General features: G+C 35.4%; 2 protein-coding genes across 4 annotated transcripts in view; one reads left to right on the forward strand and one right to left on the reverse strand.

Moving 5' to 3' along the window:
* ENPP4 (ectonucleotide pyrophosphatase/phosphodiesterase 4) lies at positions 1–13,986 on the forward strand. Its single transcript, XM_081295571.1, has 4 exons — positions 1–220; positions 8,458–9,316; positions 9,943–10,113; positions 12,253–13,986. Exons 2-4 carry the CDS (start codon positions 8,491–8,493, stop codon positions 12,618–12,620), a joined length of 1,365 nt encoding a protein of 454 aa, XP_081151697.1. The 5' UTR covers positions 1–220; positions 8,458–8,490; the 3' UTR covers positions 12,621–13,986.
* The window catches only part of ENPP5 (ectonucleotide pyrophosphatase/phosphodiesterase family member 5), a 24,525-nt gene continuing 6,882 nt past the window's right edge, over positions 10,126–27,768 (reverse strand). Inside the window, exon 4 of one of the 3 annotated variants that reach the window (XM_081295570.1) lies at positions 10,126–10,509. In XM_081295570.1, coding sequence (XP_081151696.1) covers positions 10,460–10,509 — 50 coding nt within the window. In that variant the 3' untranslated portion in view covers positions 10,126–10,459. Of the gene's footprint in view, positions 10,510–25,459; positions 27,651–27,768 lie in introns of those variants that run through there. The other 2 variants (XM_081295569.1, XM_081295568.1) reach the window with 2 other exon arrangements.

Here is a 27,768-nt window from a genome sequence, read left to right on the forward strand (position 1 = left end):
GCCGGCAGCAGCGCGGATCTGGGGCAGTCCGGGCTGTTAGATGCGGTGCGGACGCCCGCTACTGCGCAGGCGTCTCAGGAAGAGCTCAGCCTCGCCCCTCTCCCTCGCGGTTCCTGTCGCTAGCAAGTACCCACGAGTACCAGATTCCGCCAGTGCCGGGTTCCGCTAGCGCGGAGTTCCGTGCGGTGGCGAGACGCGGCGGGAGCTGCGGCGGCGACCGGTGAGTCTGAGCTTCGCCCTCCTGGCGTCCTGAGGGAAATGCCACTCGCTCTCGAGTCGGCTAGGGGGGTTGAAAATAAAGCTGGCGAGACTCTTTCCTCGCTCGCGATCGAGACCACACGCACGCACGCGCACACGCACTCCCGGACGCCGGCGGGGGCTCCCCGAAGAACCCCTCGAGGCAGGCGGGGAGCGGTGAGGGGAGAGAAAAGAAAGCTCAGCAGGTGGACGCGGAATCGGGGAAGAGGAGCTGTAGTGCTTGGGGTGCGGGGAGGGAAGCTGGCTGAACTGCAGTGGAAGGGGCGAGGCTGGGCCGGGGATGAAAGTGGAGGGCGACGGGGCGGGGTGGCCAGGTGCAGCGCTCAAAGGAAGGCGTTTGCTTTTAAGGGAACACTATCCAGGGACGTGCGTCTGTCTGCATATTAGTTTAGGTACTACCTATGATGATTTAATTGTGTTTAAAACTTAGTTTTCTAGAAAACAAGCAAGCCAGACAGTAAAAAGATGCCATTTAAGTGCTTTTTTAATGGGCCAAGTATTGTGTTAAGTACTTTACAAACAATGCTACAACTTCTTGAGATAATAGCGGCCTATTTTACAGATGAGGAAAGTGAAGGGACCTGTCCAGGATTGTACAACTAATGACAAGCAGGTTTACATGAGGTCTGACTCCAGAAGGGCTTTTCTGAACCAGCAGGCGATCTAAAGACTTGACAAATACTGTAGGACATCAGCTGCTTGTTTCTGTATTATGGTTTTTCTTCCCACTCTCCACTCCCCAGAGATTGTTTCAGTCTACTTTACAGAAATGAGCTGGCAAACACTCATTCTCTCCTTCCTTCCCCTTTATCCCTGTCCCTCATCTTCTTTCTCCTACCTTACACAAGTTGCAAAATATAATTTGGAAGAAATTTTGATGAAAACAAAGAGTACATTCAGAGTGGTATTTTGCAATGTCAGAAGTCAGATGAGTGTTACTGATTTGAATATGGTAGAAAATTTTGCATGCTAGAAAATTGGAGAATAACTTAGAATCCTAGATTTTTAAGACTGAGGAAGTTTTTTAGGGAGTTGTTATAGTTTTTCCTCAGACTGTTAATGAATTAACTTATAATAGCAGGGCATGGTGGTGCATGCCTATGGTTGGGGAGGCTGAGGCAGGAGGATCACAAGTTCAGCCTCAGCAACTTAGCCAGACATTATCTCAAAATTAAAAAAAAATGTGTGTGTGGGGGGGTGAAAGATGGGGAGAGATAATCTAAAGGTAGTCATTGATATTATCTACACAGACAATTGTTGGGAGCTGCCTTGGATGCAGAGGTTTTAAAGTCCTGATGCACGGGGGGTTCAGAACAATTATTGCACCTGGCAAAACTTGAACTTTACCTCTGCTTGGATAATGAGGCGAGTCGTGGCTCCAGGAGTAGGCAATCATCTGTGGAGTTAAGTTATACTTTTCTGTTCCTTGGTAATCCTACCCCTTTGCTCTTTTTGGGATAGACTATTCCATGGAACAGCCTCCCCCAATAAAACCCTGGGTTCGAGGCATGCTCTCTTTTTCTTGCCTGACTTGCCCTCTTTGTGAGAGCTGCATCAGAGAAGCCATCACAGAACCCAAAGAAAAAAGGTATTTCTCTGTCTCTGTGTGATTATTTCATGCCAGCCCAGTTCATCTGGAGTGACTCTGGTTTAATCGTGTGTTGCCACAGACAATAATGCTGTTTTAAAGCTGATAGGTGTTTCATTGTACAGCAGGGCAGGTGGACTGCTCATGGTGACAGATATCCTTTCCCAACTTCACAAGGGCTAAGAATGCCAGTGAGAGTTGACTGACAGGCCTTCCATCCAGGCAAGAAAGTCATCCCAGAGGAGGTAGGAGTCCCCAGAGTTGGGATATCGCATTATAGGAACTTCCAGTTGCTGTTGGGATATAGAGCAAATAGGTCTTCTTTTTTCCTTTCCTTTTGATATATGTGTGTGTGTGTGTATATATATATATATACACACACACACATACATACACACATTTATAAATAATAATAATAAATTTATTTATTTATTTATTTTGTGATGAAAAATAACAGTTTCTCCCAGTCATTTATAATGTAACTATTTAGTTCCTTAAAAACTACTTGAGCAGCTAGGGAGGCTGAGGCAGGAGGATGTGGAGTTCAAAGCCAGCCTCAGCAAAAGCAAGGTGCTAAGCAACTCAGTGAGACCCTTTCTCTAAATAAAATACAAAAGAGAGATGGGGTTATGACTCAGTAGTCGAGTGTTCCCTGAGTTCAGGTCCTGGTCCTCCTCCCACCCATCCAAAAAAAATTACTTGAGAACTTCCCACTGGTGATTTGCTTATAGCTAACATTTGCTGTTAGAATGAAACAGAATGTGGTAGACATAAATCTAGGCAGGTAAAGCTGTGTTAACAGTTTGGAGCATATTACTGGATTTGTTAACTTGCTAGTACTAGACTTGTACAGTTATTGAGAACATGAAATTAGTAAAAGCACAATAAAGCTACTAATTGCTGGACTTCAACTTTATCATATTTAAAGAGAGATTAGCCTAAATTATTCATAATTTATTTTATAGTTTTATAATAATATTATTCTGCCTGTCATGGTACAGATTTTTTTTTCTAACATAACAGCTTTGTAACTAGAGTAGATAATAGAAACTAATTTTGAGGGCCTGTTCTGTAACTTTTCTGCATTCCCAATTTTAAACACAAGGAAACTGAAACTGAAAGAAAATAGATTTGAAAAAGATCACCCATCTACTAAGCTCATTTTTCTGGGATCTTTCTGACTTCAGAGTCTATAGTCTTTTTGCTTTGTCCATGTTACTGAGCTTAATGATAAGGACAGGCACATTTGGGTCCAAGCAGTGTGTGCTGAGAGATTACTGAACCCTAGAGTTAATAGCCAGGATTCTTTGAGCATCCTTTATACTCAAGATTAGGGGAAGGATTTTGATTTGTATTTTGAGAAGGACAAACACAGGATTTTTATTGTGGTGGTGTTTTGCATATGGGAAGTGGTGTACAGTATTTTCACAGTTAAGCACTCAAATCTGTATTATGGGGGCTGAGGTTGTGGCTCAGTGGTAGAGCGCTCGCCTACCACATGCAAAGCACTGGGTTCGATCCTCAGCACCACATAAAAATAAAAAATAAAATAAAAGTATTGTGTCCAACTACAGCTAAGAAAAAAATCTCTATTATGGGATACACAGTTCACATACTTTTGTGGTAAAATGAGATGACAAAAGATATTTCCTGTTCTGTGGTGGGGCATTTAAGAATATAATTTCACTTCCCTCTACTTTTAAAAATGTAATACTTTTATTGGGGTATTAATCATGTGCCATTCAGTTTGCTCATTTACAGTGTGCAACTTTATGGAATTATTCAACCATCACTACAATCAATTTTAAAACATTTTCATCACCTCCCCAAAAAGCCTCATACCCACTAGTGTTTGCTCCCCATTCTCTCCCAGTGTCTAGCCCTAGGTAATTACTGATATACTTTCTTCTCTATAGATTTGCATGTTCTAGGCATTTCAGCTAAATGGAATCATGTAATAGGTGATCTTTTGTGACTGCCTATTTCACTTACCCTAATGTTTCGTTGTTTATCCAAGTTGTAGCACATTTTAATACTTCATTCATTTTTATTGCCAGATATCGTATTATGTGGGTGTACCACATTTTATTTAGTTGTTGGTGGAATAGTTTCCACTTCTTGATGATCCTGCCGTCAACCTTTGTCTGCAAGTTTTTGTGTGGATATACGTTTTCATTTCTCTTGGGTAAATAGCTGATATTAGAATTGTTGGGTCTTATGGTAATTCTTTAACCTCTTTGAAGAATTTCCTGGATATTTCTATTTTTTTTAAGGGTGGCTGTACCATTTTACATTCCCACTAGCAGTTTATGAAAATGCAGATTTCTCTATATACTCTCCAATACTTGTTACTAATCTTTTCTATTTAACCATCTTAGTGGATATGGTATCTCAGTGTGATTTTTTAATTTGCATTTCTTTAATGACTAATATGTTAAGCATCTTTTTATGTGTTTATTTGTTATCTGTATCTTCTTTAGAGAAATATATTTTTAGTTCCTATGCTCATTTTTAAATTGGATTATTTGACTTTATGTTAGTGAGTTGTAAGTTTTATTATATATATTCTAGGTACAAATCTCTTACCGGACATCTGATTTGCAACTATTTTCTTCCAATTCTGTGGGTTGTCTTTCACTTGCTAGATGATCCTTTGAAGCACAAAACTTAATTTTGATGAAGTCCAGTTCTTTTGTTGTTTTTGTTGTTGTTATTTTTGCTTTTGGTGTGGTATCTAAGAAGGTTTTACTTAATCGAAGATTGTAAAGATGTATTCCTATATTTTCCCCTAAGAGCATTACAACTTTAGTTCTTAACTTAGGTTCATGGTCAATTTTGAGTTAATTTTTATATATAGCAGAAGATGGATTCTCCAAATTCATTCTTTTGCATGTGGATATTCAGTTGTCCTCATACCATTTACTGAATTGATGTGCCACCCCTCTACTCTTAGAAGTAACTATTGGAAAAGTTTTGGACATACTCTGATATTCCATTTGTAGTCATTCCTCTAGGACTTAGTTTTTTAAAAATAAAACTTTATTGTGTTGAAGCTCAAACAGTGTTGTAAAGAAGTCTTGGTGTTGTAAAACAAAGTTGATTTAAGTATAAATCCTATGTATCTTTCCAAGATGACAGCCTGATTATTTTGATTATTTGTACCCCTGTTTTGAGTATAATGTATTTTAAACGGCATATATATATATATATACACACACACACACACACACACACACACACATATTTATATATTTGCATTCAAGAATTAGTTATATTTGGGGGCTGGGGATGTGGTTCAGGCTATAATGCGCTTGCCTGGCATGTGCGGGGCGCTAGGTTCGATCCTCAGCACCACACAAAAAAAATAAAATAAAGATGTTGTGTCCACCGAAAACTAAAAAATAAATATTGAAAAATTCTTTCTCTCTTTAAAAAAAGAATTAGTTATATTTGATATTTGTTGAATGATTGTTTTAAAAATTATCTAAAAGAATGTCTGAGCAAGGCTTCATGTGTAGAAAATAACTTAAAAATGTTCTGGAAGCACAAACTATTACTAAAGAGTGGTTACAGGTCACTTAGAAGTTACCAAGATAAGTAACAATTATCTTTTACATGTCTTTGTAATACAGTGCAGTATAATGGATGAAAGGTAAGGTTGGTAGTTATTTCAGTACCCATTTCACAGTAATTTACAAGCATGTTTGACCTAGGTATGGGAGGAATTTGGACTTTAGTATCCTTTGAACTTTTTTTTAAGTGAAATATTGTGAAGATTGAGTGCCAGGAAGATTAAGTTGGCAGCAGATGTTGGGTGACAAGGGGGAAGATGATTAAGGTAAGAAGGTGAGTTAGAAGACAGAAGAGCCACAGACAGAGGTATTGAGGACTTCAAGGAGTAAAGCAGCAGTGGAGACAGGAAAGAGTGGGTAGCTGTTAAAAATGCAGATTTTGGGCCTGAACTCTAGACTGACTGAATCATAATTTTCTAAGTGTAGATTGGACATCTGCACTTTTAACAGCTCTCTTCAGTGATTCTTGCTACAGTCTTGTACTAGATGATATAAAAAGTGAGGATTGACTAAACTGGTTGACAGGGTACTAAGATATCTGTGTGTCTGAGTGAATGGTGAAGTTATTTCCACTAATGAAGGGGAAAAATTTAGAAGTGTAGAGAATGCATTCCTTCTTATATATATCTGATTGTACATTTCAGCAGAATAGTTTGCGCAGTGGATTGGTTGGGAATATAGAATGATTACTTAGGGATAAAGCCAGGTTGTAAATAATGCATTTTTTAAAAAGTATATTTATCTTTTGTCCTTGAAAAGATACTGTGTCATGTCTTTGCTATTTTAATTTACTTTTATTGGACAAATATTTGAGAATCGGGAAGTACCTGTACTCAGAGTAACTAGGAATCTACAGAATCCAAGACTTCATGGAGATCTTGTGCCTTTGACATAAGTTCTCAAATTGCTGGAACTTACAGCACCAGCTCACATAATAGTGTTGTCTGATTGAACAATATTCTCCTCTGAAAGAGGAGTTGAGTTATGCATAAACTCTATGGTAGAGTACAACACAAAACACTGAATGAAAATGGAAGTTCTACTAAATGGATTCTTGATAGCTGGAATTGCTGGCACAGTACGATGGGGACTGTATCTGTAGGAGTGTGCTTCATCTATTACTCATTAGAATTGTCACTCTGTCCTATTGAAAGGTAGTTTGATTTTGTTATTCTGCACCGTTTCTGATTTCTTTGATGGCATCAGCAACAGATGTCCAAAGTACCACATTCAGATTGCCACCTATCTCATATTGATATGGTAGAGGATCTTCAAGACAAAAGACCTTCACAAATATGATTTTGTACCTTTTGATTTCAGAACTTTAAGTCATTGGTTTTCAGAGAATCACAGCTTCAATCCCTAAGTATTTGAATGACTACCAGGACACAGATGTACAATAAATATACAATGAATGGCTTGTGAACTTAATAATCATTATTAGCTAGCTTGCTGCTATTAAAGCTGCATGCTCCTGTAGTCAGACCCAAGGATTTCTGAAATAATGAACTGTATATCTCATTCTGAGATATACAGTTGCATCTTTGCAACTTTCATGGAAAGTTATTCCTAAGACATCTGTTCTTTGACTCCATCAGAATCTTTAGTTCAAAACCCTCTCTACTTCCTGCATATCAGAAGTTTCAGCCTAGATGCTGCAACTTGAATTTCAGCCACTCTTTTTTTTTTTCTTCTTTTTAAGACAGGATCTTTCCGTGTTGCTTAGGGCCTTGCTGTGTTGCTGAAGTTGAACTTGGGATCCTCCTATCTCAACCTCTTAAGTCCCTGAGATTACAGATATGTGCCACCCTACTGGCTTTAGCTATTCTTTAGTCAACATCTTCAGCCTAATCATCTTTCAGTTTCAGCCAGAATCTGAAGCTTGGGTTTGATCAGCTGCCTTTTGCTCATGCCTGTGCCCGGGCCACTGAGTTGATAGGGAAAACAATGTCACTTGTGAAAATCCATGATACCAGCTATTAGCATTACCCACCAATGTTACTCTTTCTTCGTTTTCTCTCCCATTCTCCACATTGACCATTCCATACATTTTCTGTAGTCCTTAAATCTCTGAACCTTTTCCCACCTTACTCTCTTTCAATAATTGACCGTATTTCCAGCAATGCAGAGAGGGCAGCTCCCTTCACCCTTAGCTTTTGCTCCTTCTGTCCTGACGATGGAAGGTGTATCCTGTCCATCTAAAGCAAATCGTTCTGCTTAAACCATATATCCTATTTTCTTAGAGACTAAAGAAGGTGGAGAATGAAGGCAAGGATATTTATTAGATGAAAGGAGTTTTTGATATCAATGAATTATTTTCAAAAATAACAAATAGTTATGTCTTCCACAGTAAAGTGGAAGTTTAAGAGGGATGTGATGATGAAATTGATTTCAGCAGCTGTTGAATTTCTTCAGAAGTTAGTCAACTTCATGTAAATATTGGGATAGTACAGACTGAGTGGAGATATTTTTCTTAAATAGCATTTATTTCTTAATCTCCTTTTTTAAGCCAGTATTTTTTTTAATAAGAATGGTCAGTGAGCCAAAATGGTAGAATTTCCACTAGTTATTTCTATGAATTGAACTATAGGATACTGTTTGGTAAACTAGAAAAATAATCTGTTTCTCTGGAACTTATGAAATCTTGATATTGTTTGTATTTTGTACAAAAGAATTGCTTTTATTTTTCCGCTTTCTGTTAAGCCTTTAGAATAATTTCTACTGCTACAGAGAACAGGGCTGTCAAGCACGAGTGTTTACTGGGGGGGGGGGAAGAATGACCCATCTTACCTTCACAGCATGAAGGCTGAAGTAGGACATGTATAATGGGAAATTGGAGAATTAAAGGCAATTTTAATTTTTTTCCAACTTTAGCTTATTAACCTTAAATGACATTTTGTAATTTTTAAGTTGATATAGGTGAAGCTGGCATATAAAAGGTATATGAATATTGATTCTCATCACCTATTGGTTGAACTTATGAATCGTAATCCAAATCAAATAGCATTACTACTTATGATTTGTGTTTTTATATTTTAGGAACCCTGATTGCTGTCTTTCAACGTGTTCATTATGAAGTTATTAGTAATACTTTTATTTTCTGGACTTATGACTGGTTGTAGAGGTAACTCTTCATATAGTTTGCCACCCAAGTTACTGCTGGTGTCTTTTGATGGCTTTAGAGCTGACTATCTGCAGAACTATGAATTTCCTCATCTCCAGAATTTTATCAAAGAAGGTGTCTTGGTAGAACATGTTAAAAATGTTTTTATCACAAAAACATTTCCAAACCACTATAGCATTGTGACAGGCTTATATGAGGAAAGCCATGGCATTGTAGCCAATTCCATGTATGATGCAGTCACAAAGAAACATTTTTCTGATTCTAATGACAAGGATCCTTTTTGGTGGAATGAGGCAGTACCTATTTGGGTGACTAATCAGCTTCAGGAAAACAGATCAAGTGCTGCTGCTATGTGGCCTGGTACTGATGTACTCATTCACAATACCACACCTTCCTATTTTATGAATTATAGCATCTCAGTGTCATTTGAGGAGAGAGTAAATAACATTACAACGTGGCTCAGCAATTCGAACCCACCAGTCACCTTTGCAACACTCTATTGGGAAGAACCAGATGCAAGTGGCCACAAATATGGACCAGAAGATAAAGAAAACATGCGCAGGGTATTGAAAGAAATAGATGACCTCATTGGTTACCTAGTCCAAAAGCTCAAGATGTTAGGATTGTGGGAAAATCTTAATGTGATTATTACAAGCGATCATGGGATGACTCAGTGTTCTGAGAACAGATGGATAAACTTGGATCTCTGCATCGATCGTTCAAACTACAGTCTTATAGATTTGAGCCCAGTTGCTGCAGTGCTCCCCAAAATAAGTAAGTAGACTTTTAGCTGAGTGATACTATTATTTGAATGGAGCATTTGGTTGAGGAGGGAGAGTTATATCAAAGAATGAAATGCTGGCTTTTTGTAGTTCAGCTCTATACTCAGAATACTAAATAGAGTAGGATGTTTTTTCCTTCCTAATTTACAAATTTTGAGCGATTGGTAGTTATTATTCTTTTTATTTATTTTAAAATTATTCACACTAAGGGAAAAAGGATATTTTTGCTTTTAAAGAAATCTTGGATTTTAGTGAGATATATCTTCTACTTATCATAAAATTAGTAATTGGTAGTAAAATATAACTTATGTTTACTTGGGAATCTCCATATAAATATTGTTTCTTTCTATAAAGGTGGATCATCATTTTGTGGATTACCACAAAACGAAGAAGAGTTTGTGAATGCTTGATAAAGGGATGTGTGTGTGTGTGTGTGTGTGTGTGTGTGTCTGTCTCTATTCATCCTCAACACTGTCACATAATTCTGCTCTGTTGTTTTAAGAACTCAGTTATTTAATAGATGACATTGTCCAGATCTAATTCCAGCTAATCTAGTTAGATATGTTTTTCCTTATCAGGTAACCATGACTTTTTTCCTTTGCTGTTTCTTTTTTACAGATGTAACAGAGGTTTATGAGAAATTGAAAAACTGTAGCTCTCACATGAATGTTTATCTCAAAAAAGACATTCCTGACAGATATTATTACCAACATAATGATCGAATTCAGCCAATTATATTGGTTGCTGATGAAGGCTGGACAATTGTACTAAATAAATCATCATCAAAATGTAAGTATTTATTTAGGGTATTTCTGTTGTATCCTAGGAATACATCACACATTGTGACACTGTTCTGTTAAAAGGGCACTTTTAGATATATTCACACAGTATTATTAGTTCATTTTCCTATTAGATGATGGTCAGGTTTTCATTCAATAGTAATTTACAATAACTACAATTTTACCTTTCAACTAGAAGGATGAGTAACCTTAAGGATGAAGCTGTAGATTTGCCTTTTTTTCATGGCTCTGGAGATTGAACACAGGGCCTTATGCATGCTAGGCAAGCACTCTACCAATGGAGCTATATCCCCAGGCCACAATTTACTTAAAAAAAATTAAAAGTGTAGTTACTGTCAGCAATTTTCAAGATGGTTCTCTTGATTTGCAGAAAAAAGAAGGGAACCTAAGGAAACAAATTTAAAGAAGAGAGATTCGCTATTTCAAATACCTTTTTTTTTTTTTTAGAGAGAGAATCTTTGTGTGTGTATGTGTGTGTGTGTGTGTGTGTGTGTGTGTGTGTTTGTAGATGGACACACACAATGCCTTTATTTTTATTTGGTGCCGAGAATTGAACCTGGGTTCCATGTGCGCTATTTCCTTGAATATAATAAGCTATTTCGAATACTAGACAAGAATCAGAAAGTAAACAAACAGAAAAATCCACCAAGTAAACAGGTGTATCAAAATCTCTCCTTAAACAGAGAATACGTGAGTTTTAGGTCATGCTGCAACTGAAGTTCATTTGTCCATATTTTATGTTCAATTTTAATACTTTAAAAAATAATCTGTAAAAAATAGAGTAAAAAATTATACTCCTTTGCAGGGGTCAGTAAATATTTTTTTTTATAAAGTGCCAGTTTGTAAATATTTTAGGCTTTGTGGACCATTGATTGGTCTCTGTCTGAGCCACTCAACTCTTCTTTTATAATGCAAAAGCAGCTACAAATAGTATGTAAGCAATTGAAGTGGTGTGCTGCAGTGAAACTTAGTTAACACAAACAGGTGGAGGGCCAATTTTGGATATGGGCTGAAATTATCAGATCTCTGATGTATAGCAATCTAGGAGAATTAGGCAAGGACAACACAGACTCGAAGTCAGTGGGGTTTGTGTATTATTTATATTTATGCTATTTTATAAACTCATTATTTTAAACTTGGAAAATATGGGAAAGAGAACAAATCTATCCATAATCCCTCAATATAGATATAGACAAATATTAATTGTAGGAGTTTTCCTCTCCTATTCTTTTTTTCTATTACATATGTAGGCAGATTTTAATATTATTAAAATCATAACATCTATCTATGTCTATATTTTGCTTTTTGTCATATTGATCAAATCCTTTATTTTGAAATATTCTAAATTTACAATTAATAATGTAACATACATCGATACTTATCATTTAGTCATCTATACTTGATTTGAAAGTGGGAATTTATTAAATGCAACTTATGTACATTAAAAGACAGTATTTGTTAAAACAAAGTTAACACTTGTGAATCTAGTATTGGAGTTCCATTAGGGACCATTCCCTGTTTTTCTTTGAGTCAGACTTTTACTGGAATTACAAGTTGGAGTAATCTTGTTGCATTTTACATTTGATACAAGAATCCCTCTTGTAAAATTCTCATCCATCTTACCATCCTGTTTTCAAGCATTTATTAAATCTTAGTAAGCCAGTACATTATGCCATCCTATTTCTTAATCACAGGAGCAATTGAGATGAGTAAGGCTGCAGATTAACTTTTCCATTCATTGGTCTTCTGCCCTGTTCAGCCTGACAACACTTTTTGTCAATGGTGCTGTTTTTAAGTGAGTTTTTACAAATAGTGCTGGAGATTGAGAGATGAAGTAAGTGGGGCTAGTACTAAAAGGTAAGTACATTAGGTTGAGAAGTAGTGTTAAAGTCTGAGGCCATGGTGCAATGGGCTAAGGGGTGTGTGTGTGTGTGTGTGTGTGTGTGTGTGTGTGTGTGAAATAGGGGACACGGTTGAGTTGAAAATACAAATTTTTATTTCTGGCTCCTGTCTGGTTCAACTAATCAGAATCTTAATAGAAGAGAATTAGGCTATCAAGAAGTATATTTACACTAGAAGTGAGTTTTTTATTGATTATATTTACTAACATCATTTTGTTCTTTTTCAGTAGGTGACCATGGTTATGATAATTCTTTGCCCAGTATGCATCCGTTCCTAGCTGCCCACGGCCCTGCATTTCACAAAGGCTACAAGTATAGCACCATTAATATTGTGGATATTTATCCAATGATGTGTCACATCCTGGGATTAAAACCACATCCCAATAATGGAACCTTTAGTCATACCAAGTGCTTGTTGGTTGACCAGTGGTGCATTAATCTCCCAGAAGCCATTGGAATTGTTATTGGTGCACTCTTGGCATTAACCACTCTAACATGCCTCATAATAATTATGCAGAACAGACTGTCTGTACCCCATCCGTTTTCCCGACTTCAACTACAAGAAGATGATGATGATGATCCTTTAATTGGGTAACATGTACTGAGATTTATACAAAGTGGCTTTGCATAATCTCAAAACTAAGGATATATCCTAGGAATGATGTTTTAACTTTTTAACCATGAAAAAGTATACTTTGAAAGACAACTTAGACCAAGCATGCTAAAATTACTTTTTTCCCTTGTGTTTTGTTTTGGTTCATTAGCTAATACAAATAACCCTATCCATAGTAAAAATGCTAGTAAATCAGTTAACACCATCTATTTCTCTAATTAGACATAGCTTTTGAGAAAAATACTCTGCTTTCTTTTTCTCTTTGCAATGAAGATGATACATTTAAAATGAAAATATACCAAATTTAGTAGATGTGTTTTTCTAATAAATTTATATATTTGTAAATGAAAAAAAAACAGAAATCTTTATGCAATTCATGAATTTTATGTATCAGGAAGGAAAAATTTTCTATATTTTTATATTTACCCTTATTCAATGTGTATCCCAAATAAGTCCTTGAGGTAGGAAATTCTGTGATGGTTAATAAAATTGGTTAGCCAGGCAGAAAAAAAGTTCTACCATACAAAGAAATCATCTTAAGGAAAGCTATTAAAAATCACATAAAAACTAAGACCATGTGATACAAAGCTTGAGTTGTCATTGGTGTATGTTTAAGTCCTTTAAGCTGTTGAAATCTCAAAATGTATATCTTTTGAAGAAGATTATTGCTAATGATAAATTCAAAAGAAAACAGAGGAAAGTGCTCTTCTCAATTTGTGTTTAATGGCTTTATATAAGTTATTGATGTATGTGTATGCACAAGTGTGTTTGCATGTGTAGGTGTGTAGATGTTATTATAGGAGGAGGTTAGAAGGGACTGGACTGTGGTCAGGTTTCCACAATCCTGTAGAGCACAGCTCTCAGGGGAATGTTATTTTTGCACTTCATTTTGGTTTAGTTTCACCTAACTCACAATCTAAATCCAGAACTTTAGAAATCTTGTTATTTTTTGTTTCCATTTAAAATTTTTTTTCCTGAAATATTCAAGTATAGAGAAATTTGTGACCTGAATACAATTTTGAATTTGATTGGGTCATAATGATGAAAGGAGATTTTTATATTTACTTTGTGACTTTATATCTTACTTTTTAGATAGTAGAGTAGGTAAGAAATTTATAAAATGGAATTTGGAGATAGGTGCATTGGTACACACCTGTAATCCCAGTTACTTTGGAGGTTGAGACAGAAGGATCATAAGTTGAAGGCCAACCTGGGTAACTTAGCAAGACCCATTCTCAAAATAATTTTTTTAAAAGGACCCTCCATGGACATAGCTCAGTGTTTAGAGTGCTAGCCTGGCATGTGGGAGTCTCTGAGTTCAGTCCTCAGTACTACAAACTTTTTTTTTTCAAGAAAATAAGTTTAGTGTCTTCTAATTTTTGTACCATTCCTACGTGAAGTGACAGAATAGTGTTAGTGCTGCCTCTGTTTTTTCCTCTAGTATTTGGAATCACAGAAATAATCAATTTCATATCTTTAAATATAATTCTTCAGAGCTAAGAGTTTATGTGATTAACTGTCATCCTACCTTTATTAAGTAGCACCTTCTAATAATTAAAATTAATTTGAAGAAACTGAGTTGTGGCAGTATAGATTATATCCATTGGAAAAATTGGATTTAAAAATCATTCATCAGGACCTGAGAAAAACAATTAATAGTGTGGTCTTTAAAGTTTTGGCAGTATAAAACACACTTGGTAACTGTTTTCAGAAACAGTTATAATCTGTAGTAAATATATAGCTCAGTTAAATGTTGATGTCTGTGATGATAAACAACAACACTGGTGTCAGTCTTAAAACATGTAATGTATCTGTGGGGGTCTCTGCTAATTTCCTGATCCTAATATTTGGTGCCCATTATATTTGGGATTTTTAAGAGGCATTTCTACACCCTGTATAGATAATCCATGCTATTGGTTATAAGTTGAATTAAGAACAGTATAGACCTGATTTTGCTTTTTGATAAATTTTCTGATTTTTTAATTAGTTGATCTCAATAAAGTAATTAAAAAGTTCCTTTCTACCTTAATTATCATTTAAAAAATAACAATGGCTATAATTGTCACATTTAAAACTTTTTTTCCTCTAAGTCATGGGTATTTTTGGAAAGTCTAATATTTTCGGAATATTTTATACTAGTTGAATGGAGCTTGGTCCTTGTAACATTATGATTTTTAGTGATTGCATTAACTTGATTGGTGGTTATGAGTTTCAGAACTCTACAGGGTATCCAACCCTTGTGTGAATTTTACATAGGATGAAATAGAAAGGGATGTCCTCAGTGTTTTAACCCCTTCACTAAGAGGTATGTACTTATTTTGTCTTTCATTCCATTCTCAAAATACTATATTAGGTAAATTTTTAATATATATTGATGAGACAAGAAGAATAGTATTTGTTTAATCCAAGAGAAATTTATATATCATTAAATTGAACTTTATGGTAATTCACTTGTATATTTCAAAAAAAATGATTCCTGTAATAGTCTGAGAAAGTCTTGTAAAATTAGCCTTTTACATTAAGGTTTTAATGTGTATTTTGTTAAATGATTAATGTGCCGTTGTGTTTTCTGGGTATTAGAAAGCATTTCAATATAGAAATATAGAACTATTTATGACAACTCTCAAAGGTAATAGGAAAATTTTGGATTAACTTTTGTTAATTCAGTGTGAGTTCAACATAAGTACATTTATTTATAGCATAGGGACAATTGTGCTGCTGTTGATAATGTACAAGTTTGTCTGATAAACAGCAACAGAATAAAAATATTATTGTACTAGGCTTCCTTTAAAAATTTACAGATAAATTCTTAGAACATTAAAGGAATAAAATGCCTTTACAGTGTTTTTGTATCTCCCCCCCCCCTGCAAAATCTTGTAAGCTTTAAGGATTATTACATTTAATTCCTCTTATTTGAAGGGATTTACTTCATTGTTAATGCAAAGTTAGACATGAAGGACAAAGATTAGATGTAAAGTATTTATTATCAATTCTTAAAATAATGTGTAAATAAAATGAGTATGCTTTAAAGAAATTTGTATGTACTACCTTAAGTTAAAGTAAAACATATTTTTACTGTATTGTTTGAATTTGTAGATAATGACTTTGCATATGATTAAAAAATTTATGTGAATAAAATCTACCAAAACATTATGTTTTAAATATGTTGTCCATTTGCAAAATATACCTATTATGATAGATATATTGTCAAGATTTCAGTGATTCTGCAAAAACCTCTACAGTCATTCATTACAGGTTTTATTTTTTTAACCCTGGACCAAAAATGTAACATTTAACTAGAGATTTAAAACAGTGTGTAAAATGTACAGTCTAGCACAAGAACATTGGAAAGAAGTTGTAGAGCCTCCATAATTGTAATTTATTGACTTAAAGTAGAAGGGAAGAAGTTTTAAAAGCTGATTGCAAAACAGTAGAGGAGTGGTTATAGTGTTTAAGCTTTGTTTCATTTGTAGCTAAAAATACTTAATAACTTATCTAGATGAATGTAGATTTAACACAGTTCCCTCTAGTAGAAGAGAGATTAATTCATTTTATGTTTTTATGTTCAGTGAATGCTGCTAAGAACTGTGGGAAAAACATAAAAGATACTTTCTTTACTTTGAAAGAGAGTTCTTTAGAAAGTGGGAAAACTTTATACCAACAAATTAGTTATACTTACTTATGACTTAACTCTTGCTGCTGAGATCCTTGGATTAAGACTAATTTTTCTAGGCCCTGTGCTTCCCTGTACCAGCTTTACCTCTTCCCACCAACACACATAGCTGTTGCTTGGGAGGGTATGTGAGAATCCCAATGTTCCAACTGGGTCCTGGGATGTGGTCACACAAACATTCTAATTTGTACCCTAATGTATGCATGCATAGATGATTGTTAGTGTCAAATCTACTTGTCTTATAACTCATGTCCCAAAGTCAAAATTTCCTGGGAGACAAAGGCAGTCTACACCCACAGAATAAGCCAAACTGCCACTCATACTTTCTGCATTTCCACACATCATCTTTTGACCCTTAAAATCTAATTTTCACCATCAATAAATTGAACTTAATGAACACTTCTACTGACAGCTCCATGATGATTATACACAGATATATACATGTCTCCAGCCCAGACCTCCTTTCTATATGAAAGATCTGGATTGCTAGTTATTTAATCAGCATTCTTTTCATTTCTGCCATACTTAATCTCACTTTCATAGACAGGGATGATGGAAAGGATCAATCAAAATTAACTGCCAAACAAACCTGGATAACCGCACTATGCACATGCACATTTTATAAAGGGGTTCTTAGCAGTTAGACAGTGTGGCTGATGCACTTAGAGTTTTAGCTAGCTTTTTGGCCTTGACCAAAAGACCTAACAAGAACAATATTTGAGGAGGAAAAGATTATTTGGTGATCACAATTTCAAAGGTCTCAGTTCATAGATGGCCAACTCCATTGCTCTTGGCCCTAGGTGAGGCAGAACATTATGGTGGAAGGTCATGGAGGAGGAAAGCTGTCTAGGACATAGCAATCAGGAAGCAGAGCTCCACTCACCAGGGACAAAATATATACTTCAAAGGCACACCGCCAGAGGCCTGCCTCCTCTAGGCATATCATATCTGTCTGCAGTTATCAACTAATTAATCCATATCAGCGATTAGTGCACTGATTAGGATAAGACTCTCATAACCCAATCATTTCACCTCTAAAGTTTCTTGCATTGTCTCATACATGAACTTTTTGGGGACACCTCATATCTGAGCTATAACACTTAGTATTTGAATTATCCACTGAGGAGAACAAATGTTGATTTACACTTAGAATTTCTGTGAGGATTTACCCTGCACCTCCCTCAGGACTTTTTTTCTTTTTTAAACTCTTAAAAGGATATGTAGTAATTGTGTTTCCAGTAATGGCAAACTATGTGATAGACCATGTGATTGAAAGAGTCCTCTTACTATTTGTATTACAAATGTCCTTCAATAGATGAAATGGATAAAAATTTGTGGCGTTTATACACAGTGGAGTATTACGCAGCACTAAAAAATGAAAAATCATGGAATTTGCAGGGAAATGGATGGCATTAGAGCAGATTATGCTAAGTGAAGCTATCCAATCCCTAAAAAACAAATGCCAAATGTCTTCTTTGATATAATGAGAGCAACTAAGAACAGAGCAGGGAGGAAGAGCAGGAGGAAAAGATTAACATTAAACAGAGACATGAGGTGGGAGGGAAAGGGAGAGAAAAGGGAAATTGCATGGAAATGGAAGGAGACCCTCATTGTTATACAAAATTACATATAAGAGGTTGTGAGGGGAATGGGAAAAAAAAAACAAGAAGAGAAATGAATTACAGTAGATGGGGTAGAGAGAGAAGATGAGAGGGGAGGGGAGGGGGGATAGTAGAGGATAGGAAAGGTAGCAGAATACAACAGTTACTAATATGGCATTATGTAAAAATGTGGATGTGTAACCGATGTGATTCTGCAATCTGTATTTGGGGTAAAAATGGGAGTTCATAATCCACTAGAATCTAATGTATGAATATGATATGTCAAGAGCTTTGTAATGTTTTGAACAACCAATAAAAAAAGAAAAAAAAGTATCAATAGTTCAGCATGAATGATGTCTAGTGTATGAAAGAAATTGCAATAACAAGTGAATGCATCTGAGAGGTTAGGCAAGTTCCGTTTTAGGGAGAGTCATAAAAAAAAAAAAAAGAAAAGAAAAAAGGTTGAGCATTGAGGAACTTCAAAGTAAGTGAATCAAGAGGCCAAAATTCAAAAGAAAGAAAACTATAGACACGAATCCCTAATGTCATCTGTGAATATTGGAAGAGGCAGTTGAGAGTCTGAGAAGCTAAACTAATCAAAGAGGGAGTGTTAGAAGGAAAGAAGGTGTAGATGGTTTAAAAAAGAATACATTTTAAAAACCATAGGAGCCTACTTTATACTCTTTAGCACAAATAAACTTGCAAATATAAATGAAAGATAATTTCCTAGGAAAATATTGAATGAAATCACTCCCATAGAGAAATTAAAACAGACCAATTTCTTCTTTTACCTGCTGATCATTTTTATTTTTAAAATAAAACTTATTGTATAAGTTATGCAAAATGTTATAAATGTAGACATTAAGGTGGTTACCATAGTGAAGAAAATTAACATATATACATCATCTCTCACAGTCACCCATACAAATTTCTGTATTCCAAAAGATTGGGAAAACTATAAACTATCATGAAAAAAAAATATCAGGCCCCAAAGACAATTTTTTTTCGATGCCTCTTGTCATGGTGTTATTTGCCTCATACAGCAAAAGTTTTAGAAACAGAAATATGAATTTTTGAAGTGAATATGATACTTATCAAATCTAATAATGATAAAACTAATGTTAGACCATAACAAGATTCTTGACTGTGATGGATACACACTGTCTATGGAGAATCCACACACAATCATATGCAGGTAATAAAATGCATCTTTGGCTTTGGTTTTTCCACTCAGCATAATTCCCTGGAGATTCATCCAAGTTGTTGTACATAGCAATAATCTGTTCTTTTTTTTATTGCTGACAAATTTTTCATGGAATGTTTGTAGCATAGTTTGTTCAGTTAAATGAAGGGTATCTGATTCTAGTGTTTGGTAGGTACACATAAAACTATTATGAACATTTGTCTGCAGGTTTTTCATGGACATAAGTATTTATTTTTTCTCAAATAATCCCAAGACTGCAAATGCTGGAATGCACATATAGTTTTATAAGAAATTGTCAAACTATTTCCCACCATGACTGTACCATTTTATATTCCCAGGAACAATGCATGAGTGATCCAATTTCTGTGTATCCTCATCAGCATTTAATGTTATCACTTTTTGATTTTAGCTGTTTGGCTAGATATGTTGTGATATTTCATTGTAGTTTTAATTACATTTCCCAATTGCTAATGAGGTTGCACATATTTTCATGAATTTGTTTGCCATCTACTTCTTTGGTGAAATGCCTATTCATGTCTTTTTCTCTTTTTGAATTGTTTGTACTTTACTCTTGAGTTTTGAGAATTCATTTCAATAAGGGCCAACTTGTCAATTTTTTTTTATTTTACGGATGGTACTTTTTTTTTTTTTTTTTTGCCTCACTCTGGGTTCTGAAGACTTTGTCTTATTTTTTTCCCTAAAAGTTGTTATTTTTAATTTAAGTCTATGATTTATTTTGAGATACGTTTTATATAAGGCATGAGGGTTTCTTTGTTTACCTGTGCATGTTCAGTTGCTCTACCCACCCTTTGTTGAAAAGGCTGCGCATTCTCCATTTCATTGCCTTCGAATTTTTGTCAAAAATCAGTTGAGAATATTTATGTGGGTTTATTTATGGTTCTGTCTTCTGTTCCATTAATCTATGTGTCTATTACACTGTCTTGATCTATAATCTGGGACTTAATATCCAGTAAAGTGATTCTTAAATATATTCTTTTCAAGTTCATTTTAGCTGTTATAGGGCCTGTGGCTGTCCATACAATTCTCAGAATAACCTTGTCTATGTCTATAAAAATCCTTGCTGAAAGTTTTGAGAAATAGGAATTCAAGTAAATCTATTAGATCAATTTGGGGAGACTTGATATATTTAACATTTTGAGTCTTCCAATCTCTTTACTTTTTACAGTCTTCTTTGATTTCTTTCATCTGTATTTGTCAATTTTCAAGGTGCAGGTTCTGTATATTTTGTTATGTTTATATCTAACTGTTTCATTTTCTTTGGGAGTGAATGTACATGGTATTACATTCAAATTTCACTATCCACACATTCATTGATAGTATATAGAAATATGACTGATGTTGGATGAGTTTATCTTGTATCTCATAAGTTTGCTGAACTTATTATTTCTAAGAGTTTTTGTTTTGTTCTTTATGTTCTTTGGGAATTTCTACAAACATGATTGTGTTACCTAAAAAAAGGGACACTTTTGTTTCTTCCTTTCAAATACGTGTGCCTTTCATTTCTTTTCCTTATCTTATTGCAGTAGCTAAAGCTTCAAGTTGTGTTCAGTGACAGTGATGAGAACAAACATTCTTCTCTGTTCCCAGTCTTAGAGGGAAAGCATTCAGTCTCTCACTATTCAGTAAGATACTAGTTATAGTGCTTTTAAAAAGTTGTTTTTTATCCAGTAGTGGTAGTATCCTTCTCTTCTTAACTTGCTAAGTTTTTTTTTATTATTATACTAATCTTTATTTTTATAGTGTCTTGTAGATTTACATAATGATGAGATTCATTGTAGTATATTCATATATGTACATTGGAAATTTGCAGTGGAATGAATCTGACATTGATTTTTAATGTTGAACCAGTCTTGCCACCTGATATAAATCCCACTCAGCTATGTTGTATAAATATATTTTTTTCATTGTTAGATTGCTAATATTTTTGAGGCTTTTTGCGTCTAACTCAATGAGATGTATTAGCCTGTAATTGTGACTTGCCTATTTTTCCTTTAAATTCTATTGGTATTTTCTTCATTCATTTTGAGGTTCTGCTGCTTAGAGTTTATGAAATTTAGGATTTCTATGTCCTCCACCAGGATGAATATCATTATAAATGGTTATATATTACATTATATAAATGTTTTATAATTTTATCATGATAAAAGGAAATTATCATTTTTATCATTATGCCGTATCTTTCTTTATAGTAATTTTCTGGATCCAAATGCTACATTATCAGATACTAACATACCCATTCTTGCTTTTTAATGTTTGTTCATTGTATCTAATTCCATCCTTTTGCTTTCAACCTACCTGTGTCTTAAATATGAAGTGAGTTTGTTGTAACATTGTAGCATCTTTTTTCTCCATTCTTCTAATCTCTGCCATTTTATTTTGTGATTTCTAGGTGTTCTCCTGGTTCTCATTTCTCTATGTCTCCTTTTGCCTTCCTGTGGGTTATGTTAACATTTTTCAGTTTCATGATTGATTTATTTGTGGTATTTTGAGAGTCTAACTGTATTAGCCAGTTTTTGAAAATGATTTTATTGAGATGCATGGTGTCACTGCCTTCCAGTGTCCATGGTTTTGGATAGGAAATTTCCTGTCAGTAGACTTGGTGTTTCACTATAGGAAATGCATTGTTTCTCTCTGGCTGTTTTCAGGAGTTTTTCCTTATCTTTTCACAAGTTTACCTATAATGTATGTAGGTGTGTATCTTTGGGTGAATTCACTCAGCCTCTTAGATCTATAGATTTGTGTCTTTGTTAAGTGTGTGATGTTGTTAGCTATTGTTTTGTCAGGTAGTCATTCAGCCCCCTCTTTACTGAACTCTAATGATGTAAATGTTGAATGTTTTCTTACTGTTCTGCAGGTCCTTGAGGGTTATTAAAAGTATTTTAATTCTGTTATTCTAAACTCAAGTTCACTAACTTCATCCTCCACCAACTCCATTCTACTATTGAGCCCATCCAGTCAGGTGTTTTTGTCATATTTTTCAGTGGTATGTTTTCCATTATTAAAAATAACTTCTCTTTACTGCTACTTTTTCATTTTATCATTTTTATTTCTTTGGTGGTACTAGGGATTGAGCCCCAGGGGTGCGCTACTACTTAGCTATACTCCAGTCCTTTTTTCTTTTGAGGCAGGGTCTAACTAAGTTGCCAAGACTTGCTTCAAACTTGCAGTCCTCCTACCTTAGCTGCCTAAATTGCTGAGATTACAGTTGTGTGCCACTGTGCCCAGCTTTTTTATTTATTATTATTATTTTTTTTTTACTCTTGGTACTGGGGATTAAACCCAGGGGTGCTTAGCCACTGAGCCACATCCCCACCCCTTTTTATATTTTATTTAGAGACAGGGTCTTACGAAGTTGCTTAGGGCCTCGCCAAGTTGCCAAGGCTGGCTTTGAACTTGTGATCCTCCTGACCCAGTCTCCGAGCCTCTGGGATTACAGATGTGCACTACCACACTTGGCTGGCTTTTTTATTTTAAAGGGAATTTGCTATTGACTATTGAAATATTTTTGTGACAGCTATATAAAACTTCTTGTATAATCTCAACATCTAGTTAATCTTGGTGTTGGCATCAGTTATCTTTTCTCATTCTAGTAGTGATTTTCTGGGTTCTTGATGCAACAGTGGATTTTCAATTATATCCTGGTATGGTGATGGTTTTCTTTAAATTCTTAATTTTATTTAGGGTTAGCATGTAGGTCTTGGCTTACTTGTATGGGTTTTGGTTCTGATAGCAGCTTAATTTTCATAGCTTTTGTGGTGTTGTGTTGGTATGATTGGATAATATGGTGCTGCTGAGATTCCTGCTGGCTTTTGCTGTTCTTGCCTGAGGGATCAGAAGGATTTTTCTCTAGGCCAGCTGCCAAGTATCTCTTGGTAGGGGAGTAGTATGGTGGGATTATTTTATGCAATAAGAATCTCTTACTGCAAACCCTTGCCCCATGCCCATGATATTTTGGGGCAAAGGAGGAGTCTCAGGAAGTGAAGAGAAAGTGACTTCCCAGGCCCAGATGCTTGTTGTAACTGGGTCCCATTTTTAGGTGTCTCTGGGTAGGACAAAGCCCATGGAGACAAAATGGTTTGTTAGAACTGACTGCTGTGGCTGGACTCTCTTGTGGGTTCTGCTTGCCACCTATGGACCTCCCTATGGAAGAGAGTTGCAGTCCTGGTGGTGGGGAAGGACTCATTTTTGACAGCCCTAATCAATACCCATTATTTGTACATTGATTCTCCTGGCTGGTGAACTTGGCTTACCTGATGTTGCCAGATAGACTCTTCAATCCAGGCAAGGTATAAGCCTACTTGGGCTGTCATCTTGCTTGATGGAGGATTTGGATTATAGGCCAACTGTGACCTTCTTCCCTTGGGTGGAGAATATATTGGAACCCTGCCACTGAGCTGTTCCCTCAATTATTGAGTTCCTAACCAGCTTGTCATCTTCTCATCACCTTTCGGAGTCTGTTGCACCATTTTCAAGATTTATGGCCGTTTAAAATGAAGGAGCAAGGAAAAGTGGGCCTATTTTATCTTGCTCTGACCAGAAGTTAAAATATTTTTTAAATGTCTTAAGGCATCAGATTTCCCACAAGGCAATGAGAAATTATGGGTGAGTTTCAGTGAAGAATGAAATCCTGAGAAGTGAGTCCAGCACTCAGGACTATTTTCATTTTGTAGCATTGGCCTGCCTATCTGGAAGGAAGCTACAAATCTCACATAGTTGAGAGTCAAAAACGGTAGTACAGAGCCTGCCAAGGGCAGAAGCCTTGGTAAATACCTCCTGCTTGGGGTAGGATCCTCAAGAGGCCTCCTAGGATGAACAGAAGTAAACCAACTTGTACTGAGCTTGGCTCTGAGTCTAAAGGGAACCTGGGAACCTGCTTCCAGCCCTTGCACTAGTATCATGCTAATCACTTCAAAGTTTGCAGGGCCCCTTGTTAAATCAAGAGGTTGACTGATCCCCCAGATCCTTTCCAGCTCTATTAAGTTTGTCCCTCTTAACTAATAAGTAACTGGAAACATTTGACAATTAGCAGAGCTAGGTCTTTCATTAGACTTTTCTAGAAAGAATAGACTCTTGGAAGAAACTGAAACTAACAGTAGGATCCTGGCTTTGCTCTAAAGCATCAAAAAGCATTTTGAGAAGTAATTTAAACTTAGATTACAGCAGAGGGAGAAGAAATACATTGAATAGGAAAAAAATCATATTAATAAATGTAATAAAATGGCTAAAGGGGGATGGTGTTGAGCAGAAATGTGAGGGCAAGCTCCAGTCTTTAAAAAAAAATGTGGCATATATACACAATGGAATTTTACTCAGCAATAAAAGAGAATAAAACTATGTCATTTGCAGGTAAATGGATGGTGTTGGAGAAGATAATGCTAAGTGAAGTTAGCCAATCCCAAAAAAACAAATGCCAAATGTTTTCTCTGATAAGGAGGCTGACTCATAGTGGGGTAGGGAGGGGAAGCATGGGAGGAATAGATGAATTCTAGATAGGGAAGAGGGGTGGGAAGGAAGGGGGTTAGCAATGATGGTGGAATGTGATGGACATCATTATCCATAGTACATGTATGAAGACACGAATTGGGTGTCAACATACTTTATATACAGAGATATGAAAAATTGTGGTGTATATATATATATATATGTGTGTGTGTGTGTGTGTGTGTATAAAATAAGAATTGTAATGCAAAAAGAAAAAGTACATGCATAAAGACATGAACTGGCATGATCATACTTTATATACAAAGATATAAAAATTATGCTCTATATGTTTAGTAAGAATTGTAATACATTCCACTGTCGTGTATTTAAAAAATTAAATCAATTTTTAAAATTTCTATTTACAATTAGAAGGCTTAGCCAAGTCTAAATTGTGTTGCCATGTGCTAATTTGTGTTCATTGCACATAAAGTTTGATCATGCAGACCTTCAGGTAAAATTTTAAAAAGCTACCCAAGGGTGAGGAGTGACAAAACATTCCCAGAAAAGTTTAAAATTGATTTTCTTCAGGTAAACTCTCCTGCTGATGTTTGCCAGGAAAATAGGTGTCTACAAATAAACCATTCAATAATCTTCACATCACAATTTTAATGCTCTCAGCAATGTTACAGAATATGCTTTCTTCTAAGGTGATAGCATATTATAAAATAAACTTAAAAAGTTTAAATACACAGACAGCATTTGAATAGTAATGCTTTAAAGTGGTCCAGTTTCATCTTTAAGTCACTATACTGACCCCTCAATAATGCAGGTAAGTTCATAGCTGCAAGCCAAACGAGTGCTCACACATTCTGGGAAGCCCAAGCCAGAATCCAGACTTCTGGAATTTGTTATGTAACTCCCCCCCCCCCCATATTGGCTATGTCCAGTTATTCCATTCTATCCTATTTAGTAGTTTTTAATGAAAACAAAACGAAAAACTAGCTAGGTGCCAACATTCTTTATTGGCATTGTCACTTGAAAATCATCTAATTTTAGGAAGCACTGAAATTCAGTTATACTTTTAAACTATGTCACTTTTTTTCACTTCATATTCAGTTTGTCCTTTCTTTTTGAAATAGTTATGGTATCTGCTTATTAGCCAACTGGTATATAATAAAGCCACAATAATATCTATAGGCCATATGTCTATTTTGCTTGTTTTTTTTTTTTCAGGAAAACTTTTATTTTCTGGGTATCTTCATTCATTTAAGAAGTTATATGTAATATTGTGTCTATCCCTAGCTTAACTAGTGATCTAAAACACAGCTTTAGGTTGTTGGAATGAGAGGGGTGAGACGACCAGGCAGGTAATAAATTCTGAGAAGTATAGTCTATTTATGGTTTCATCTTTTATTTCAGGCACCTGGTGGGTATTCAAATATTTCTTGAAACTGGATTAAATAAATCTCAGCCCCTCTGTTTTAATGTTACCACTAGTTATTTCACTAGTTTGTGCCATTAGGTACCCTTTGCCATAGTGCTGGATACAGTGTGAACAGCCCACATGTGGTCCTAATTCTTTTGTCAGGCTCCACACAGCTCTTTTCAAGGATCCAGTGGTCTATATTTTATCTTATATGGTTTGTATTCTTTTGCAACTCTGGATCTTCAAAGGATCAAATCTAAAGATGTTTGTAATGTTACTATGTGCTACCAGAACATACACACAAACACACACAGTTTTATTTTATTTTTAATGTGATTAGTAATGATTTAGTTTTCAAAGAAGCAAATAATTACAGACAAGAGAAAACACTGCAGAGATGGTACCTGATCTCTGCTCTTCAGGCCACTGGTGGATTATATAGAAAAGAAACCTATATTCATGGTGTTTTCATTATTATAAAGTCAGAGTGCTGTGACTAATCAGGAACTAGCAATAATTTATGACAGAAACAATTATGTTTAGAATGCATGTCAGTATTTGAATCTGTATGGAAGAAAAAAAAAAAAAGAATGAAAACCTATGTCCTTTGGAAAGAAACATAACAAGAAACGCCCACAGATGCAACCTGCTGTTGGGAATGTGTCTCTCCAAAATTCAAGGTACAAAGTTTGTTACATTTAATTTTCAAGTTTTCAACTTTCTTCTTGTTTTCCCAATTTAAGGAGATAGATTTATAGATTTCTACATTATTCAGGAATTACTAGAAATTTATCTCACTTTGAACATGAAAAGCATGTATTCTGTGATATGGGTGAAAAAGTTGTAATTGTCAATCAAGTTATAAGACAATTGTCTGTAAAGTGCATTTCAAAGAAAAGTACCCACTAGGAGAGTAATTTAAGGTGCAATGTACAAGGTACTTTAAATAGTGCAAAGTTGCTAAATACATACATTATATGTGCCAAGTCCAAATAAAGCCAGATCTCATCTATCCCTAAGAGGACAATGGAGAAGTACTCTCACATCTTTACTCCTTTGCAGGTGTAAGTATTTTGGTTTGTGTGTGTGCATGTCTACGTGACTGTGCATAAACATGTATTAACTGCTTGATGGCCTCTGCAGATGTCTGAAACTGGTTTCCTAGAATTTGAAACTTTTAAACAATGACATAATTATGCAATCTCCACTTCGATATGCAATTCCATTTCAAAGAAGCATTAAGCTTGTAATAATGGTTGAGCAATTTCAGCCTGCATATCTTGTAAGGCAGGTACTTGACTATGAATTAAATGTTTAATGAAAATTACAAAAAATACAATCACTATCATGCTGCCAAGAGATACCCCTATGAAATAAGGGTATGACTCCTCTTGCTCATATTCTCCTAGTTGGTCATTACCAAAGAGGAGTGTGGTACTCTGTGTATAAGGAATTGCTTTTGGAGATGCTGAATTGAGCAGATCCTGGACATTCCTTAATGATCCATTGTGTGGCATAGCGGTGATATTGAGGAGATGGCACAGCAGTGGGTACAGATCTGTGGAGTTCATGGCTTCTTTTGTGAAATTCTTTCTGAAGGCAGGACCGTGGGCTAAAAATATTGGATGCATTTCTGCTAATGCATTATCATAACCATGGTTGCCTACTGTAAAGAGAAAATGCATGAATAAGTTAGCCAACCAGATGGCATTAAAATGGAAATAACTGTTGTATGGTCAACTTCTGAACTTAAAATGCAAATTTGATCTAATTTGACTTTAAAA

Source organism: Spermophilus citellus (genome assembly GCF_964194105.1).
Source record: "Spermophilus citellus genome assembly, chromosome: 5".
Taxonomy (NCBI): Eukaryota; Metazoa; Chordata; class Mammalia; order Rodentia; family Sciuridae; genus Spermophilus; species Spermophilus citellus.